Here is a 14,702-nt window from a genome sequence, read left to right on the forward strand (position 1 = left end):
TTTACACTGTGCTGTAGTAAGTATGCAATAGCATTCTGCCTGGGGGGGAAAAAAAGTACGTAGCTTAACTTAAGAAACACTTTCAAAAACAAAACACTTTCTTGTTAAAAATGGTAACCATCGTCTGAGCCTTCTGTGAGTCATAGTGGTCACATCAAAGGTCACTCATCAGTGACCATAACAAACAGAAGAACAATGAAAAACCTTGAAATATTGCAAGAATTACCAAATGTGACACAAAGATACAAAGCAAGCAAAGGTTGTTGGGAAAATGGCACCAATAGACACAGGGTTGCCACAAACCTGTAATTTATTTAAAAAAAAAAAAAAAAAGCAGTATCTATGGAGCACAATAAAGTAATGTGCCATACAGAGAGGAAGGGCTGCAGAGACAGACAGAAACACAGAAAGAACTGGGATTCAGAGAGATCATTCCAGTTAGAAAGGGAGGGGGAAATAAAGTTTCAAAAGAGCAGCTCAGAAGCAGTGGGAGGCAGACAAGTGTGACCTTGGGCTAGTGACTTCACCTCCCTGAGTCCATCAGATAGAGAGAAACCACACTTGGGCCGTGGACGGCCACTGTGAGGAGAGAGAGCAAGTATCCCTGTGCAATGCATGCTGGAGGTCTCTGCCGGTGACCCCACCCCTGGCCTCAGTTTACTCAGCCACCAGATGGACCTGTGGCCGTGGGGAGTTGAAGAGATGCTATGGGAGCCTCCTCGTAGGCAACTGAGCAAATGCTCAGAGATTTCCAGAATGGAGGAGCTCACACTGGCTGAATTAAGGTGCTCAAATTCCATGATTTATTGAGTCGATTAATACAAACAGGAGGGACTTCCCTGGTGGTCCCGTGGTTAAGACTCCCCCTTCCAATGCAGGGGTCGGGGTTCAATCCTTGGTTGGGGAACTAAGATTCCCCTCGGGTGTGGCCAAAAGATTAAAAATAAATAAATGTATAAATAAAACAAATGGGAGAAACAAGAGAGATGGGGCAGGTTAACACACTGAGATGGGGAACAAAGGATCAGAGTCCTGCCGCCTGAGCTTGGCGGTTCCCGGGGCTCTGTTGTCCTCGCCGCGTGGTGCGGTCTCCACGCCCAGAGCCGAGGGGGAGCAGGGAGGATCCACGCCCGGAAGTTGCCAGGCCGCGTGAGGGCAAATGCATTCAGCCACACCTACCTGCAGGTGGAGGAAAACAAGCTTGCTGGCCATGGCTCCCGCCTGCATGACGTGAGCACGGGACTCACCCAGCAGAGCGAGAGTCCCCAAGAGTCACCCAAGCACTCTCGGATAAGTGAAACGAAAGTGTCGGTCAGTCGTGTCCGACTCTTTGCAACCTCACAGATTGTAGCCCTCCAGACTCCTCTGTTCATGGGATTCTCCAGGCAAGAATTCTGGAGTAGGTAGCCATTCCCTTCTCCAGGGAATCTTTTCGACCTAGGCATTGAACCGGGTCTCTTGCATTGCAGGTGGTTTCTTCACCGTCTGAGCCAGCAGGGAAGCCCAAGGACTCTCGGGTACTTGAGGCTTAATCAGTCTTTCTATCCTTCCCATGGACGTTCAGCTCACATTTTTTTTTAATCGAAGTATAGTTGATTTACAATGTTGTGTTAGTTTCCGATGTACAGCACAGTGATTCAGTTTTACATATATAGACAGCCTTTTTCGTATTCTTTTCCATTAGGATTTATCACAGAATGTTGACTAGAGGTCCCTGTGTTATACAGTAGGACCTTGTTGTTTATCCATCCTATATATAATAGTTTGCATCTGCTACCCCAAACTCCCAATCCTTCCCTCCCCCACCCAGAATGTAATATTCTTTTTGAAAAATCCAGCAGACACACAGAGAAATCATAGAATGATTGGGAGAATTTGATAACTGTGAAAAGTGTTTAGTACAAAACCTGGCACAGAGCATGTGTTCAGTATGTGTTTAGTATTATTATTATCATTCATGGAAAATGGAGAGACAGAAAGAAAAGCAAGAAAGGACCCAGGTGGAGAGATACCACATTAAGGGCAGATATTGGTGAGGGGGGATCTGGGGAGCTGGAGGGGGAGGGAACAGATGGCTGGGGGAGGGGAGAGAGGGAACCCCAGGGAGAAAGGGATGCTCCACCCAGCACCTGGTCCCCAAATTAATGAGGGGAGGGTCTTGGCCTGCCTCCCAAGAGGGCATACATTTGCATAAGATCCCTCATCTGCATGGCATTCCAGGCAATTTGCATACAGATGGCAGCCTGTGCCCTCCTTAGTCTGATCCCTCCTCCCACCTTGGCCAAGGGTCTGGGGGAAGGGGCAGCAGGTGTGGGTGGGTGATGAACCACCATGATCTGGGGCTCCAGGAAGTAAAGGCAAGTTTGGAGTAGACTCCCCTTGCTCCTCAACCTTCCGTGGCTCCCTATTGCTCTCAGGACTGTGAGGCACTCTTCACTTGGCATTCAGGACCTGCTAAGATGTCACTCACACACATACCCACTGCTCGTCTCTCACATCTTGTGCCTTTGTGAATTTACTATTCTCCCACCTGGAATGTCCTCTCTCATTTCCCCCACGGTAACAAAGCTTGCCTCTCCTTCAAAGCCAGGATATCTTTAAGAATTCTGACAAGTTTTCCCTAGCGGCGCAGACAGTAAAGAATCTGCCTGCAGTGCAGGAGACCTGGGTTTGTCCCTGAGTCTGGAAGATCCCCTGAAGAAGGAAATAGCAAACCACTCCAGTGTTCTTGCCTGGGAAATCCCACGGATAGAGAAGCCTGGCAGGCTACAATCGATGGGGCTGCAAAGAGTCAGACACAACTGAACAACTAACAATACTCTTGTCCTTGGAACTTTACTGAAATTTGTGCCACCTCTGGACTCATAGATTTTATTAGTAAAGATGTGTTTTGTTGCAAAAGACAAAAAAAAAAAAAAACTGAAGTAAAAAAAGTTGTGTAAATGAAAAGGGAAAATTATTCATTCATATAACCAGGAAGGTCAAAGACTGACTACTTTCAGGCATAGCTGGATCCAGGGGCTCAAAGAGTCTCATCAGAAAGCTGGCCTGTTCCAGTTCTCAGCTCTGATGTCCTCCATGCACAGGCAGTTTCTTCTGTCTCCCGAGGCACCCAGAGTACCAGTGTTCTACCAGTTTAGCAACCCTCATCAAAAGAGGGTTTCCCTTTCCTATTAGCTCAAACAGACATCTCAGGGCTAATTCTCATTGGTCGAGAATGAGTCCCACCCCCATCCCTGAACTAATCCCTGTGGCCAAGAGACCCAAAGCTCTGATTGGCCAGGACTGGGCCAGGCTCACTCCGAACCATAAGGGCTTAGTATGGAAGAGGTTTTGTTGTTGTTCAGTCACTCATTCGTGTCCAACTCTTTTCAACCCCATGGACTACAGCACCCCAGGCTTCCCTATCCTTCACTATCTCCTGGAGTTTGCTCAAACTCATGTCCATTGAGTCGATGATGCCATCCAACCATATCGTTCTCTTTTGCCCCCTTTTCCTCTTGCTTTCAATCTTTCCCAGCATCAGGGTCTTTTCCAATGAGTCGGCTCTTAGCATCAGGTAAGCTCCAAAGTATTGGAGCTTCAGCTTCAGCATCAATCCTTCCAATGAATATTCAGGGTTGGTTTCCTTTAATGGACTTCCCTGTTGGCACTAGTGGTAAAAAAAAAAAAAAAAAAACCCTGCCTGCCAATGCAGCAGACATAAGAGATGCAGGTTCAAAACCTGGGTTGGGAAGATGCCCTGGAAGAGGGCTTGGCAACCCACTCCAGTATTCTTGCCTGGAGAATCCCATGGACAGAGGAGCCTGGCAGGCTACAGTCCATAGGGTTGCAAAGAGTCAGACACAACTGAAGCAACTTAGCACACATTTCCTTTAGGATTGACTGGTTACAGGGCAGGTAAAATATAATACTTGGCACCAACTCCCAAGCTCCATCAGGAAGCCTTTGGCTCTGTGCCCCCACCTCCTGGTGGGTATGACTCTTCAGTGAAGTGTCACCTCTGAGACTCCTTGACGCCGGAAGTCAACTCCCCAGGTATGAGACTCACCCAGTCATCTGTCAACAAACACACAATGTAGTGCTCGACCTTATCCAAGGCCCCTTATGCATGTGACTAGGGGCATGAAATTCCACCCTACTGGAGCTTACCTCCTGGGCTCAGCCCAGCTCACAAAGAAGAGCCAGGAGACAGTTGAGCACACTCCTTGACAGGCTTGGAGAAGAGTGGGTGCTAAGGGGAGGGACCTTCCTGGAGAAACTCTCCCTGTGGACTGGTTATTTTGTCCAAGGGAGGAATGCGGGAAGGGGGCAGAATTTCACAAAGCAAATCAGTAGCAAAGTTGGCACTAACCCCAGAGATCCTGGCCCTCTAGTCTGGCCCCAGATTGGGGAGAGAAGGACAGAGAGTTCTAGAGAGAATTTACTGCGCACCTACAGTCATTCTCCTTTATCTAGGACCCCAGTGGATGTGTGGATTATACTGAACCTTACATATACAGTGCTTTTTTGTTCCTATATACACATCCCTGTGACAAACTTTCATCTATAAATGAGGCACAGCAAGAGAATATCCGAATTGCCAGCATCACTACTCTTGTGCTTTGGGGCCATTATTAAATAAAATGAGGGTTATTTGGACATCAGCCCCGTGACACCACTGCAGTCCATCTGATAATGGAACCGGCTACTAAGTGACTCAGGCAGGTAGTGTATAAGCACTGGACAGAGGGATGATTTATGTTTAGGGCCCGAGACTTCATCATGCCTCTCAGAATGGTTAAAAACCGATGAATTTTTATTTTTGGAATTTTCCATTTGATATTTTTGGACTGGGGTTGACACGGGGTAACTGAAACTGCAGATGGGGGGGGGGGGGTGACGACTGTATTTGTCCAGCTGACCGCATGCCAGGCTGAGAGACACACCATGGGGAGGTCCTAGCCTGCTGCTTCCTTTCTGGGAGGCATGGGGGCAGAGAATCACTCTATGCTCTGTGTGCTTTTCAGCGAAATGGGGATCGTGAAATCTCCCTTCATGAGATTTTTGTGTGGAATTAACTGACAAGTGGGCATCTCTGGTGGCTCAGCTGGTAAAGAATCTGCCTGCAATGTGGGAGACCTAGGTTTGACTCCTGGGTTGGGAAGATCCCCTGGAGAAGGGAAAGGCTACCCACTCCTAGTATTTTCATGGACTGTATAGTCCATGGGGTTGCAAAGAGACACAGAGTGACTTGGGGCTTTCGTCATAGCTCAGTCGGTAAAGAATCTGCGTGCAATGCAGGAGACCTAGGTTCGACTCCTGGGTTGGGAAGATACCCTGGAGAAGGAAATGGCAACCCACTCCAGTATTCTTGCCTTGAGGATCCCATTGTCAGAGGAGCCTGGCAGGCTACAGTCCATGGGGTCGCAAGAGTCGGACATGACTTAGTGACTAAACCACCATCAACTGACAAGTAGCCAGCTCTTTGACTTTGGATCCAGTCATTTCTTTCTTTGTGCCTGTTTCCTCATCACATAGGGTGCTGTGGGGGGTTGAGATAATACAGTGCACTTGGATTAGCGTCTGGCACATAGTCAGTGCTAAATACATTTATTAACAGTATTATTACCAAGATGTGAATGCCAGTCAGTAAGAGTCTCCACTACTTAAGATCTTGAACTTCTGGGTAGGAAAACTCAGGTGTATGGCAGGCGGGAAGGGAGGGCAAGTCTATGAGGGTCCTCTTGGTAGGGCACGAAGCATCAGCCCCCAGCTGATCAGCTCCTTTTCCGAGGAACTGGAACCAAGGGATTTCAAGTGCTCAGTGGCATCGTCTCCCTCAGCCTCCTGCCTGCCGCCCTCGTCCCTACACGCAGGGCGGCCTCACCAGCTCCCCCGGGCAGTGCAAGGAATGTGAAGAGGTAGGTGGGGGAGGGGAGGAGCGGGAGCCGCCGGAGAGGGACAAAGGGGCCGAGTCAGAGCGAGAGACACAAAGACGCGAGGAGGTTGGGAAGATAGGAGAAGTGGGACAAGGACACGGGGAGGGACTAGCCAAGTCTGGAGGCCCGACCGTAGCCCAACCCCGCAGGGCCAGCCGACCGCTGGGAGCGGTCTGTGCTGCCCCCTGGCGGAAGGCCGCAGTAAGGAGATGGTGCGGATCAGATGCGGGAGGAGAGGGCTGCGGGATGGCGAGAGGTCAAGAGAGACGCAGAGAGAAACCAGAGGCACCGAAAGAGACACAGAAACGCACCGAGAAACACAGGGACAGAGAAAGACACAGAGATAGAAACCCACAGAGTGGCGGGGTAGGGACAGACACAGATGCAGGCAGCAAGAGAGCCAGAGTCAAAGCGATGAAAAAGACAAGAGCCAAGTGACACAGAAACAGTGATAGAAAGAGACCAGGAACACAAAGCGACGCTGAAACGTGGAAACCGAAAGACCCAGAGATAAACACAGGGACGGAAAAAGAGGCAGAGAGACTCACAGAGACACTAAAAGACGGGAATCTAAAAAAACACGACGCGGCGACTCCCAAAGTCTCAGGCAGAGACTAGAAAGAGATGAGGATAGGCTGAGACGCGGACAGACCTGACAAGACAGCGCGGGGCGAGAACTGGGGAAGACGCTAGGAGGAAAAGGGGGTGGAGTCTCAGCGTGTGGGCGGGGCTCAAGGGGGCGGGTCTATAGGAAACCACGTGCCTCATGCATGTGTGTCCAAATGGCCCTATCCCATACTGAAGGGGGCGGGGCCGAGGCATGGGCGAACTGAACTCCTGAGCGGCGGGGCAGACTACGGGGAGAACGAATGGGCAGGGCCATGCCTGGGGGCGGGACTTCGTGGAAGCTGGACGTTCGGAAGCGTTGTACTTGCCCCTTTAGGCAGGGGCTCGAGAGCAATTTAGGTGTAAAGGGGCGTGGCTAGAGCACTAAGGGGCGGGGTTTGCCGGGAGAGCGCAGAGAGAGAATTATGGGGCCTGGGGGCCGGCGATCAGAGAGTCCTGGGAGGGACGAACTTAGAATCCTGGGGAGCAGCGGGTGTAGAATCCTGGGAAGGGGAGGGAGAGGAATGCTGGGGGGGCGGGGCGAGAGTAGAATCCTGGGCAGAGACAGGCGTGGAATCCCAGGAGGGGGCGGGGTCAGACCTGTCTGAGGGGGCGTGTCCGGAGCCAGATCTGCTCGGCGAGGAGGGGAGGAAGGAGGTGGGTCCTGTGACGTCAGTCCGAAGCCAGAAAGAGTCTAAGGGCCAGGGTCGCTGAGCTGGAGAACCGGACCTCGACAGCAGAGCCGAGAAAGCCGAGCGCCGCGGGAACCGGCCGGGAGCCGAAGCCACTCAGGCACCTACTCGTCTGCCCAGTCGATTGGCGCACGCAGAGTGGCCCTCAGGCCCCTGCCCAGGCCCAGTCCCTCCCCGGGCCCCCCATGGCCCGGGCCACAGCCCTCCGGCCGTTGAGATTGTCGCCTCCGACGCTGCCGCTACTGCCGTTGCTGCTGCTCCTGCTCCGGGAAACCGGTGAGAGAACGCAGACGCCTCCCCGCCGCGCGCGAAACCATCCTTTTCCCTACCCCCAGCAGGAGGGTCGCAATGATAAGGCGACTACCCCATCTTTCCTTCTCTCAGAGTTGGGAGTCTGAGGCCCGGGGAGAATTGAGGGCAGGGAGCCAGATGTCCTCAGAGGGGCGGGCGGTGAGCTCGGACTTTGGGCCCCTTACAGGGCCAAGAATGATAATTCGGACGACCTGGGGAAGGGCTTGAGGGCTCCAACCCCGGGCCCCAGGGTGCTGAAGGCTCTGACTCCTGGGCCCGGAAAAAAGGAACTCCTGGGCCCCAGAAAAATTAGGGGCTGAGGGCTCTATCTCTTTGGTCCCAAGGAGAATGAAGGCTAGGGTCTCCGTCTACCGGGGTCCTGGTAGAATTGGGGTCAGGAAGGGCTCGAACTTGTGGGTTCCAGATTGTGAGCAGGGTTCTCTTTCTCTAGGGTCCCAGACAGAACTGGGCGGGTGGAGGGGGGAGGAGGCCAAAAGGTCCTGTCTCCTGGGCTCCAGATTTAATTGTGGGCATTGGAATGTCCTGGAATTCAGATATAAATGTGGGCAGGAACCCTGTCTCTTGGGTTCTAGTTCTAATGAAGAGCCAGAGGCCCTGTCTGAAAGCTGGAGGCTCAGTCGGCCAGTGTCCCGCGTAGACTAAGGAGGGTGGGACCTTTCCCGTTCCTTGTGAGCGACCGGCGGGGACATCCCTGGGGAAGTTTTCCGGGTTTCACTTTCGTCGAGCCGGGGCAGGGCGGGGGCGGGAGCTCTCCAGGCTCCCCGTTCCGGATTCCCGGTTTCGGGACTTTATCTCTCTCGTCGCGCCTTTGTCCTCAGAGCCGCAGCGGGAGGTGGACGTGAGGAGACGCCGCCCTAATCCGCTGTCTCTCCCTCCGCTCGGCCCACTTCCCCGCCCCCCTCCCCGACTCCTGTTTCCCCCACCTCCCCAGGGGAGGGGTGCATCCGCAGGAGAGGGAGAGGCTGCGAGGAAACAGGTGAGGGAGGCTCTGGCCCTGCCCCTTTGCAGGTGACCCGGCTGTTTATTCCCAGGTAGAAACTCATGATCCTGGAGATTCACAAACGTTTGCCAGAAAGTGCGAGGGAGCTCGCGGGAGCCCTAGGTCTTTTTTGCCCCAGCGTGTCTCTGAATGGTCTCCCAGTTTTGACCCAGAGAGGGGGCACTGACTTTTCCTTCCGCCTGTCTCTCCCTCTGCGTCAGAAACAGTGAGATAAAATCAGAACCTGCCACCTCTGGCAGAATGCTCAGAATCCACCCCGCCTTAGGCCAGGCGTTGACTTGGTGCGTGATCTCGCAGAAGGCTCTCGATCACCCTACGGGACAGGTCCAGTTCCTGTTCCCATTAGACAGATGAGGAAACAAAGGCTTAGAAAGGACGAGCCACTTTCCCAGCATCCTTAGCCAGTTTGCAGACTTCAGAGCCTTTCTTGGCTCTGCCGCACCTGGTGGGCTCCAGAAAGTGCCTCTGAGCCTCCTTTTCCTTCTTTGGAAAACTGAGATAACAATTCCATCCCAGCAGGGACACTGGAGGGCAGGGGGGGGCAGGTTCAGAGACCCCACTGATCCCAGAGGAAATTCTTAGCACCTGAGGAGAGCTTCCCCCTTCCCCACACTCCACCCTTGTGCCTTTGTGCCCTGCTCTCTCTCATCTCTGCCTCTTTCCTTCCCTCCTTCCCTTCCTCTTCCTCTCTGTCTCTCCCTCCCCTCCTTCCCTCACTTTCTCTCCCCCTTTTCCTCTCTGCATTTCTCACCCTCTCCCAGTCTGCTCCTCTGACTCTCTAATCTCTCTCCAAGCTCTTTCCTCCTTTCTCACCCTCTCTCTCTCTCTCTCCTGTCCATCCATGTCTGTTTCCCTCTCCCTGGCTCCTCTGACTTCCCCCTCCTTGGCCTCCGAGGAATGAAGGTGCACCACCTGGGCTTCCTGCTGGGCCGGCTCCCCTCCCCAGTCCTCCCTGGCTTTCACTGCTCATCCATGTCAGCCAGGCAGCCCCACGTAGCGGAGGGGGATGGGAGGAGAGGGGACTGCCGGCCTGCTGTCTCTTCTCATTAGGGAAGGAGGACTGGACAGGGGAGAAGTAGGGGTGGGTCTGCTCACATCCTGGGGGGGGAGCAGAGGGGCAAGAGGAATTCAGGGAGAGGCTGGAGATACACGGATGGGGACAGAAGCCAATAGAGGGAGGGTGTCAAACAAATTTAGGGACGGGGTCAGAGACACAGGTAGAAATGGAACGGAGAGATGGGGAGATGAAATTCAGCCACAAGGATGGGGCAGAGAAAGTGGGGGGCAGGGGAAAGGGAGCTGGAAAGACATCTCGATAAAGGCAGTAACAGCATAAAGAGACACAGGTTTTGTGACAGCTGGGTGGGGGCCCAAAAGACCCCAGCCAGTCAGTGATGGTGATGTCATGACCCAGGGAGGTCAGGACACAGGCCAACCTCAAGGCCAGCAGTGTGTGGGGGCCATGGGGAGTGATGGACACGGGAGGGACAGGGAGTTGGGCAGGCTGGCTAGCTCCCCCACCCCCACCAGGGACGCTGTTACATTTTTAATGTCCCAGCAATGCTGAGAAATGGAGCAAGAGGAGGAGGAGAAAAGGGGACCCAGCAAGATGGCCCAGCGGAGAGAAAGTATGTCAGGGGTGTGGTGAAACATGCAGAGATGGGGAGACCCAGGAGGCAGAGGGTCAGAGCCACAGAGAAACAGAGATCCTGAGAGACAGAGACCAGAGACCTGGAGAGACTAGAGACCCCAGGAATCGGTGCTGGGAGCCAAATCCCAGAGACGAGGAGACCCCCAGACCCAAAAGATCCAGACCTCAGATGTTGGAGTACAGAAGAAAGAGAATATGAGAACAGGTAGGGTCTCTTGGGCCTGGTGAAAATGATCTGAAATTGATTGTGGTCATGGAGGCACAAATCTATGAATTTACTAAAAGTCATTGAACTAGACACTTTAAATGGGCGAATCATATGGTATGGGAATTGTATCTAAATAAAACTTTTAGAGAGAGAGAGAGACGGACAGACACAGAGAGCAGAGACTGGGGACTCCTGGGGGACACAGAGGGGCAGACTGGGAATCCTGAGAACCAGAGACAGAGACACAAGAGATCAAAGAGACAGCACCTGCGAGAGGAGGGCCAGAGTCTCAGAGACAGAAGTGTTTTGGTGTAAACTCGGTCTGGGCAGAATGGTGCAGGTGGGGTTCTGTCTGAGGGGCTCAGCCAGGGAGAACAGTCCTAGAGATTCACCCCCAGAAGCATCAGAGCCCACAGGGGAGACCTTCAGTAGGGGTGGAGTCCCTGGAGAAAGGCAGAAAATCACAGACCAGAGAGGGGAGTGATGACCATCACCCGAGCTGAGTAATGACCACCGTCAGAGAGGGGCTGGGGGAGGCAGGTGAAGATATGCAGACCCAGACAGACAGACAGACAGACAGCCCGATATCTTGGCTGCTTCTGCTCAACAACAACCCCCCACCCCCCCGCAACCAAGCCGGCTCCTGGATGTCCGCTGTGGGGGTGGGCACCATGATTAATGCAATTAATTAATTAAGGAGGTAGCTGAGGCAGCAGCTGAGGCCAGCACTCCAAGCACGCTGGCCTTCAAGGGCCAACTGGCATCCGCCACACCCTGTGGTCAGAAGGCAGGTCACGATACCTTGTAGGTCCAGAGAGGGTGAGCCAAGCTGCAAGGAGCCAGCCAGGCAGGCAGGAACCCAGGTGTCCGGGCCCCCAGCCCCTTCCTCTCAGCCCTGATTTCCCCTCCCCAGATCTCAGGGTCTCAGGCTCTGGGTCTCTGTCCCCACCCGCCCAAAGGATTCCCCTGGGCTCACACAATGCCCTGGGCTGCCCCTGCCCTGCCACCACAGGAAGCCTGACATGCCAGGCCACAGGCAAGGGAAGTGTGTCTGGGGACCCAGCTGACACCCCATGAAGCTGTCACCAGCCTGACTGGCCGAGGAAAGCTGAGGGTGGCTGGTGTTCCCACAGGCACACCCTCCCCCACTGTGCTGCTGACCATGTTCTGGCCAAGGTCAGGGCACAGGCTCCCGCCCAGAAGTGTCCTGGACACTAGGGTCTGAACTCCAGGCCAACCTTCCTCCTGGCTTCATTTCTTCCGCCTCTGCCTTAAACACAAAACATCTGGGCATCAGCCAATACACCTCGTTCCCCTCACCACCCACCGCTGCCCCACAGCTGGTCAGCCTCTGTGTCCCAACCATTCCAACTTCTGAATGTGTTTCCAATCCAGTTCATCCTCCATCCCCACTGCCCTGACCCCCGAAGGCTGGCCCCAGTCCATTCTGAGGATTCTTTCTAAAGCACAAATCTCACCCTGTCCCTCCCCCTGCCTATAACTCTCTATGGCTCCCTAGTGCCCCTAAGAAAAAGCCCAAACTCTAACTCAGCCTCAGCCTCTGTCATCTGATGCACTGTTGCTTCCCCATCTCCACCTCATTCTTTCACTCAACACATTTCTGGAGCTCTCACAGTATGCCAGTTACTCTTCTAGGCTCTGGGAAAATAGCAGGAACCAAGGCTCAGACGGTAGAGGATCTGCCTGCCAATGCAGGAGACCCAGGTTTGATCCCTGGGTCAGGAAGATCCCCTGGAAAAGGGAATGGCTACCCACTCCAGTATTCTTGCCCAGAGAATTCCATGGACAGAGGAGCCTGGCAGGCTACAGTCCATGGGATCGCAAAGAGTCGGACATGACTGAGGGACTAACACTTTCAAGACAAAGATCCCTGCCCCCAGAACTAATGTTCTAGCAGGGAAAAGACATCAGGTGCAATGAGGAAAATGAAGCCATGTCAAGGGAATTTCTGTTCTCATCATTGGGGTGGTCAGGGAACGCCCCAGAGCAAAGATCTGAAGGGAGTGAGGGAGGGGAAAGTGTTCCAGGATGCGAGAACAGCAAGTGCAAAGGCCCTGAGGTGGGACTTGCCTGGCATGTCTGAGAAATGGTGAGGAGGATGGCATGTCTGGAGCAGGGTGAGCCAAGGGCAGAGGGTGAGAGATGAGGTCAGAAAGAGGACGGGCACAGGTCACACAGGACCTTGTGGGTGCTGTAAAGACTTGAGCTTTTTTTATTTTCTGAGTGAGGAGAGAGCCCTAGAAGAGACCCTTCTCTGGCTGCGTGTGGGAACTGCAGGGGGCACTTGCAGCCCTCCATGGTGGGGAGGGGGTGTGTGTGGGATGACCTAGGGGAGAGATGCCACTGGCTTAGACCAGGATACGGGTAATGCAGGGGTCAGACCTGGTCCACTTGAAGATATATTTTGAAGAAGAAGCTGGTGGGGTTTCCTGAAGGATTGCAGTGGGGGTTGAGAGAGAAAAAGTGGAGTCAGATATGACTCCAAAGCTTCCATCCTAAACCTTTTACTGAGGTGGAAAGACCTAAAAGATGGGCCATTAACCATATGGGAGCTGAACCATGCTATTCATTCATTCAAAATGAGACATTTAGATTGGGGATCGTGGAGCCTTGGAATTTTAGAACCTCCTTCATTTCACATATATGGAGCATCTACCAGGAGCTCTGTTGCAGGTCCTGAGGGTAGACCTGTGAACAAGACCAGGCAAAGAATTCCTGCCCTCCAGGAGCTCAGGAGGGTCATGAAAACCTGGTGTGTGAGATGGGGAGATGGGTGCGAGGTAAGGGGATGAGAGCCAGCTAGTCAGAAAGAGGAGGGGTGTATGGCCATCCAGGACAGAGTATTGGTGATGAAAGAAATTCCTGAGAAGCTTGCCCCACAAGAAGCTAAAACTGGGGGTTTTTTTAATTTAATTAATTAATTCATTTATTTCAGGCTTGCCGACCAGAGATTGAACCCCTGCTCTCGGCAGTGAAAGCAGAGTCCTAACCACTAAGCTGCCAAGAAATCCCCAAAAGTGGGGGTTTTTTTTCTTGTTTTTGTTTTTTTTTTAAATCTTCTGAAACTACCAGGGCCACTCGAGTTGCAGAAGGGCAGCCTCCCTCAGAAGAGAGGTGTGAACCCCAGGCCACAACAGTGAAAGCCCAGGTCCTAACCACCGGGCCACCAGGGAACTCCCCAGAAGAGAGGCAACTGGCAGCCACAGGATTTCCTTAGGACAAGAAATCTGAGTCCCCAGAGGGACCCAGTGACCCAGAGCGAGGTGTGTGGCTCCATGGGCTAGAGCTTGGTTTCCCTTGGGAAAGGTCTCCTCCTCCAGAAAGCCCTCCTGCCCTTCCCCTCGGCTGGGTCAGGCCCCTGCTCTAGGTCCTCCCCTCCACCCCCAGCCCTGCCCCGCCCCCAACTGACTGTCTGTGCAATCTCTCCCCTCTCCTGGAATGTCAACTCCTGGAGGACTTGTCCTGACACGTCTGTGAAATGTGCAGCCAGAACAGATCTTGATATATCTTCAACAGTTGTTTTTTTTTTTTTTCCCAATAGTATTGATTGAGCACCTGCTATAACCACGCCCTGGTGTGAGCTCTAGGGATACAGTAAGCAACAAGATAGACAAATCCCCGTCCTCAGGGACTGACTCTCTAGTACCCAGGGTCTCCGTGTTGAGCAACTGTTTGTTGCCCACTGGTTGGCACAGTCTGGAAAAGAATGGCTAGCAGGAAGGGTCTACCACTCAAGCCCTAGAAGTTCTAAATCTTTGCTTTAGTCAAGTCTTCTCCAAGTGAAGAACCCTCAATGGTTCCCACTTACCTCAAGAAGAAAACTTAAACCCTCAGCCCCACCCTGCGTCTCTTCTGCGGCTCACACTGGCCTGGGTGTTTTTTCCCTGACTTGAGTTCCCGTCCCTTCTCACCCAGCTAGAAAGGGGCAGAGCCTTTGGGAACCCTTGCCCCATCCTCAGTGCCTTTGGGGGCCACATAGGTCCTGGTACCTTGAGGGAAGGGGGCAACCCTGCCTCAGCTCCACCCAACTGCTGCCCCCGGGGTCTCATATCCCGACTTTTGTCTGGATTTGACCTCCAGACCTTTCTGTGCTGCCAGGTCACTTCAGGAAAGATGCTACCTGAGCCAAAAGTAACTGTGAGGGAGCTGGACTTGGCCGGTAGCATGCGGCTATCTGCCCCGACTTGACTCACCTGCTGTGCCTGCCCTCTGAGGAAACTACGGGAGAAAATCATGTCATGGAATTGTCGACCCTACAGGGTTGCCTAAACATTCCCTTTTTACAGATGGA

At 53.2% G+C, this 14,702-nt stretch overlaps 1 protein-coding gene across 2 annotated transcripts in view; it reads left to right on the forward strand.

Annotated features, from left to right (window-relative positions):
• Window positions 1-7,181: 7,181 nt before the first annotated feature.
• NECTIN2 (nectin cell adhesion molecule 2) overlaps window positions 7,182-14,702 on the forward strand; it is a 33,854-nt gene continuing 26,333 nt past the window's right edge. The window contains exon 1 of one of the 2 annotated variants that reach the window (XM_061139567.1): window positions 7,182-7,495. In XM_061139567.1, coding sequence (XP_060995550.1) covers window positions 7,405-7,495 — 91 coding nt within the window. In that variant the 5' untranslated portion in view covers window positions 7,182-7,404. The remainder of the gene's footprint in view (window positions 7,496-14,702) is intronic. The other variant, XM_061139568.1, reaches the window with a different exon arrangement.

The sequence above is a fragment of the Dama dama genome, chromosome 4 (assembly GCF_033118175.1).
Source record: "Dama dama isolate Ldn47 chromosome 4, ASM3311817v1, whole genome shotgun sequence".
NCBI lineage: Eukaryota > Metazoa > Chordata > Mammalia > Artiodactyla > Cervidae > Dama > Dama dama.